The 6,080-nt window shown below is 45.3% G+C and overlaps 1 protein-coding gene across 1 annotated transcript; it reads left to right on the forward strand.

The window, feature by feature from the left end:
• Window positions 1-4,206: 4,206 nt before the first annotated feature.
• LOC136491853 (uncharacterized) lies at window positions 4,207-4,617 on the forward strand. Its single transcript, XM_066488070.1, has one exon. It carries the CDS (start codon window positions 4,207-4,209, stop codon window positions 4,615-4,617), a length of 411 nt encoding a protein of 136 aa, XP_066344167.1.
• Window positions 4,618-6,080: the final 1,463 nt, after the last annotated feature.

Here is a 6,080-nt window from a genome sequence, read left to right on the forward strand (position 1 = left end):
CGCCGGCCCACGCTCTTCTCCGCTTGGGCCGAAGCCAGGTTTCACTAGCCCAGCCGTGCGCCCAGCTGCTCCCACACCCACGCGCCTCTCTCCACCGCAAACCAGCCGGGCCCGCTGGTCAGGCTTCTCCTTCCGCTCGACGTCGCAAAACCGGACTCCGTCCCGCACCCGAGCCGAGTCCGACACTGCCACGATCCGTGGTGCCGTGGCGCCCAAGGGATCCTGGCCCCATAAATAGCGCCCGCACCCCTCCTCTATCTCCTATCCCATCTGGCGGCTGTTTTTCTTCGCCAAGCAGCCGCAGCCGAGCTTCGTTCCAGCGCCGCCACCGACCACCGCTGTCCACCAAGTGCCGAGCCGCCGTCGCTGCTTCCCGCTTGCGTTTTCCGGTTCGAGTGAGATCCCCTTTCCCTTGTCTCTCACCCGGAGCTTTTGTTTTGTCAAATCGTGCGCTATGGAGCGACAACCGCGAGCTCCGTTTGGCCGATCATGGCGCCGCCGTCGGAAGTCTACCGCCGGCACTGTTTCAGCGTGTGTTTTTTTCTCTTTCGCCAGATCAGATCCAGGCCGTTCGGATCTAATCCAACGGCCCAAAGCCGGAGATACCCTTTCGCTGCTGATTTTGCAAATACGTCCTTATAATTACTTCGGTGTTAACCCGCGGTCCTTTGTGCGTTTCACAGTTTATGTTTCTTTCTTTCGAAAGCGTATTTTCGTTCGGTTGGACTGAAATACGTTTTCAATTATTTACAGTTTTGCCATTCAACTTGTTCTAGCCATAATTTCTCCGTTTTAACTCCGATTTGATCCGTTCAAGTTGTGTTAGATTCGTAATTAAGTAATCTACATGTTTATGCTACTGTAAAGTAGATCTCCAACTTTTATAATTCGAGCTTAGATCTAATCTATTATTTGCCTATAGGAAATCTTGTATAATTCATAACTTCTCCATTTTAGATCCGATTTTTATGATCTTCGCGTCCGTGTGTTCGTAGCGAGACGTAGATTCGTTTTCCAAACTATTCATCTAGACTCTTTGCTGTTGGTGTACTGTTCTAATCTATAGCCTTGTTTGCTTTGCATGATTGCTCCTGGATGCTTGTATGTTGCTGTGGTTATCGAGTATAGACGGTGAGCAGTTCGTGAGAGATCAAGGGTACGACTTTGACGAGCAGGACCAGCAGGAGTACTTTGCTCAAGGCAAGTATAGCATGGGATCATCCTTGTTTCCTATCCACTTTAATTCATTAAATTCATGTTGCATGTGTCATTTTGATAGGGATTTCCTAGAATTGAACTACTACCTTGTCACATATGGGTTATGCATTTGGGTAGCTTTGCTAGTGCTCAATTAAATCATGATCTTATAACTTGACTAATGGTATATGCAATAAACATTAAAACATGACTTTTTAGCAACATGGAAACAGGGGGCTGGAGTGTTTAGCTACTTTCTAAATGATTCAGATTCCTCTCCCTAAGGACTTATCTGTAAGTGATCATCCGGGACTTACAGTACAGCTGTGAGGGCTACATGGCTCTGGCTTTAGCTCAGTATGAGGACCTTTTTCTAGCTTGTTAGTTGTTACCTTTATGTCGCAAGAGGGGTGTGTTCCGGGTTGGATATAGTGCGGCCTCTGTCCGTCAGTGTATAGGCTACGCGTCATTGTGCCTATCGGAAGGGGAGCTCTACATTCATAGGCCACAGAAACCTAGCAGCCCTAACTTGTTAGACGAACCTTTGAAAGGCTTCATAGTGACCCCTGCCTGCTCACCTTGTAAGTGATTTGGGAGTTATAAACCTGGGCAAATGGGTATCACGACTCACAGTGAAAGTGTACAACCTCTGCAGAGTGTAAAACTGGTATATCAGCCGTGCTCAGGGTCACGAGCGGCCTTGGAACCCTTATGGAATAGATGATCACTAAGTATTACCTATTTATGCTATTCATTATTCATGTTTACATTTGATCATGTGTTTTGCAATGGGAATTGAAACAACTTGATGCTACTCATAAGCTAAAATTGTGACAACTAAAAGTTGAACGCTGTTAAACCTGTGTCTAGCCTTTTGAGCCTCATGAACCCCATGTTACACTTGTTGAGTACGACATGTACTTACGCTTGTTTATTTTCATTATTGGATAAAAATCCCGGATGGGTAACAGATGACTTTGGGTGTGATGATTTTCCTGAGGACTACTAGACTTGTGGTCAACCAGTCGACGTCCCTGTGAAATGGAGCTTCCGCGAGAGATCTTTTTATTACCTTCGTTATAATTATGTAATAACTCTGTCTTATTCGTGATGTAATAAACATTAGTGATGATACTATTTGTAATTTGTCGGCTTATGTGTGTGACTGATCTCTGGGCGCACATATGGTTTTGCACCCCTTTTTATCCTTAAAATTGGGCGTGACAGATTGGTATCAGAGCCGTGTTGACTGTAGGACGCAAACCTAGTTAGCAATGGTCATTTTTAGCTTCTTTTGCCTCACTCATTTCATGCTTTCTATCTCACCCTTGGTATTTGCTAAAGTTTTATGCTTCTTTTGTCTTATTCCATTATGAAAATTTTTGCTTCTAACCTAATCTAACTAAGTCTAATTCTGTAGATGCCTCGTGCCCACAAGACTGCTCGCATCAGCACTGGGGGGTACTACCCGCCACAAGGTTTGTCCATGGAGCCTGAGGAGGAAGAACCCTAGGAATAGGAATTCAATCCGCCAACACCAGTATCTACGCCTGAGCCCGCTCAGGAGGAACCTCAAGAAGTCGAGGTCATCGACTTGTCCAAAAATGAAGAGGAAGACATTGTTGAAGAGGATGAGCCGATCCCGCCATTGGGGTGGACAATAAAGGTGTGGTATAAGCTGAGATGTGAATCCTCTATTTCACATCACCGACTCATGAGCCTGCTTCAGACCTACTACAACGACTGGGATGTAGCTGTAGAATACGCCTGCGAAGAGCATACGCACCCTCTTGAAGACACCTACTGGAAGATTAGGGTGTGCATCACCATCAATGATGAGCAGAAAGGCGCGTATCAGCTGGATTCAAACTATGCACACCATGGTTATCGTGCTACCATGGAGGATGGCATAGAAGATGCAGCCCGCTGAAGCTTGCATAGGCCTCCGTGGTCGCCGATTCGAGGACATGAAGGATGATCAATATCAATTCCTTCCTCATCAACACCCAGAATTGGGATGGGCGATGATGGACTCGTAGGGCATGGATCCAACCACCGAAGCGATGGTACACTTTGGTTATGAGTCTGTGTCAAAGATTTGCCGATTGGAGAATCAATTGAAGGCACAGCAGGAAGCTATCAAGAGGCACCGGTAGGTGATAGACGAACAAAGGGTGTGCCTCAATTTGCCAAAGATGTATGAGGAGCTTCCCCATAAGTATCGCCCCTAGATATTGGAGTCCCTCTTTATGTAACAACACGATAGTAGAACGAGTTGAGTTGAGTCTAGTCGAGATTATTAGTGCGGTGTGAACATTGTGTGTTTAGTTGATTTGTTATTATGTTTATATGTGAGTTGGATCTTTGTAATGTGTGCTGGAACTTTGTGGGCATGTCCGCAAGTTCCATAGTTAAGAATATTAAAGGTTGGGTCAATAATGAATAGTTGGGTATGTTACATCTTGTTATCTCGGAATCTGTTTTTCGGAGCAGTCTGCCTTTATCGTAATGCCAATTAAAATCTACACAACCAAAAATTATGAAATTTTTAGGGGAGAAACTAGACTTAAGTATCTTTCTAATGCCTCTAGAATCAGCCCCATATCTGATCTGGTTTGTGAGATATCTCTGTTTCAAGTTAAAGTTTCTGCACAGTCTGGAATCTGGGAACAGTTTCGGTTGTAACCTGTTTTTGAGTAATCTAACGACATAATCTGGGAAAGTGGTCCGAATAAAAGTTGTAGAAATTTCGTAAGCTTTCCAACCATATAAAGTACGCCTTATTTGGAATTCTGGAACTCGAGATATAACTGTTTTACAGAGCTGCTAATATTGAGATTCGTCCAGAAAATTTTCAGAATGTATTCTAACTTGGAAATGTATAAATTTTGAATATTTGATAAGCAGATGTCTGGAAGAGGAAGAGGCCAAGGTCGTGGAGGTGCTCCCCCACATCCACCACCACCACCACCGACTATTGAACAACTCTTGGCAGCACAGACGCAGCTCATGCAAACATTGGTGCAGAATCAGCAGAACCAACAGGGTGGTGGAGCACCACGTGATAAGCGTGGTGAATTCTTAAAGGGCCGTCCCTCGGTGTTCTCTCGTGCCACTAATCCACTGGAAGTAGATGATTGGCTTCGTGTAGTGGAGAGGCAGCTCAACATAGCTCAATGTGATAATCAGCAGAAAGTGTTGTACGCTTCAGGACAGCTTCAGGGAGAAGCTCAGGACTGGTGGGAGTCATTTGAGTATGGACGTCCCGCCAACGCTCCTCCTGTCACCAGGCAGGAGTTCAAAGAGAATTTCAGATCCTACCACATATCGGAGGGACTGATAGAGCTCAAGCAGGAGGAATTCAGAGCTCTGAAGCAGAGATCCATGTCCATCGCTGAGTACCGTGACAAGTCTGCCTAGTTGTCATGGTATGCTCCGAATGAAGTGGCTAATGATGCTGACAAGCAACGTCGCTTTCTCAAAGGTCTGTATGATGGTCTACAGCTCCAGCTTATGTCCAATACCTACCCCAATTTTCAGACGCTGGTGAATCGCGCTATTGTTATTGACAACAAGCGCAAGGAGATGGAGGCCAAGAAGAGGAGGCTTTAGGGACCGGCCTTTGGGAGCAATACTTGTCCACGTACCAACCCTCAGCAAGGCTTCCAACAGAGGTTCCAGGGACCACCCAGTCAGTGGAATCATGGTCAGTATCCTCAGCGCAACCCAAACCAGCAGCAGGTTGGTAATCAACGTCCTCAGCAACAGAGTGGTTAGCAGACACCACGACAGGGAGCGCCCAACAACACTCCTATGAAGACTAGTGCCCCTAGCACCCCTAGCAAGTGCTTCCGTTGTGGCAAAGAAGGTCACTTGTCTTATAATTGCCCCGAGAAGCCCAACCCGCAAACCCCCCAGAAGCAGAACAACAACCAGAAGCCAACACAGCATGGGAAGGTGAATCATGTGTCTACAGAGACGGCGGTTGTGGAACCAGAAGTGATGCTCAGTACGTTCAATGTCAACTCAACCCCTGCCACTGTTCTTTTTTATTCTGGAGCTTCGCATTCATTCATATCACAAGCATTTGTTAGAAACCATAGCATACCATTATGTGCCATGTAAAATCCCATGTTAGTAAACTCACCAGGTGGAAGTATGCAAGCTTCATATCGTTGTCTTCTGACTAGTCTATCCTTAAGGGGGGTAGAGTTTAAAGTGAGCCCCATTGTGTTGAGAGCATCTGGTATAGATGTGATTTTGGGTATGGACTGGATGAAGCAACAACAAGCAGTGATCCAGTGTAAAGAGAAGGTAGTTGTTGTGACCACACCCACTAGAGAAAGAATCAGTGTTAATGTTGTAATACAAGCACAGCCGACAGCCACAGTGAACCAGCTTGATGATAGCGGCAACTAGGAGGACCCAGTGGTGGATGAATTTCTAGATGTGTTCCCCAATGATTTGCCAGGTATGCCACCTGACCGTGATATTAAGTTTATTATTGAATTATTACCTGAAGCTGTACCTATAACTAAGTGTCCATATAGAATGGGGGTTAAAGAATTAGAAGAACTTAAGAAACAAATTATGAAGTTACAGGAGAAAGGTTTTATTCGTCCTAGTTCGTCACCTTGGGGAGCACCAGTTATATTTGTTGACAAAAAGGATGGTACTCAGAGGATGTGTGTTGATTATCGATCGCTCAATGAGGTTACTATCAAGAACATGTATCCATTGCCAAGAATTGATAACTTGTTTGATCAGTTGAGAGGTGCTTGTGTTTTCTCTAAGATTGATCTTCGTTTCGGCTACCATCAATTGAGGATTCATGCAACGGATATACCCAAGATAGCTTTTACTACGAGGTATGGTTTGTATGA

This window comes from Miscanthus floridulus, chromosome 11 (assembly GCF_019320115.1).
Source record: "Miscanthus floridulus cultivar M001 chromosome 11, ASM1932011v1, whole genome shotgun sequence".
In the NCBI taxonomy this organism is placed as follows: Eukaryota; Viridiplantae; Streptophyta; class Magnoliopsida; order Poales; family Poaceae; genus Miscanthus; species Miscanthus floridulus.

What these genes read in the sequence shown, in the direction of transcription:
- LOC136491853 (XM_066488070.1), top strand. Translation starts at nt 4,207, where the DNA reads ATGCAAACATTGGTGCAGAATCAGCAGAACCAACAGGGTGGTGGAGCA.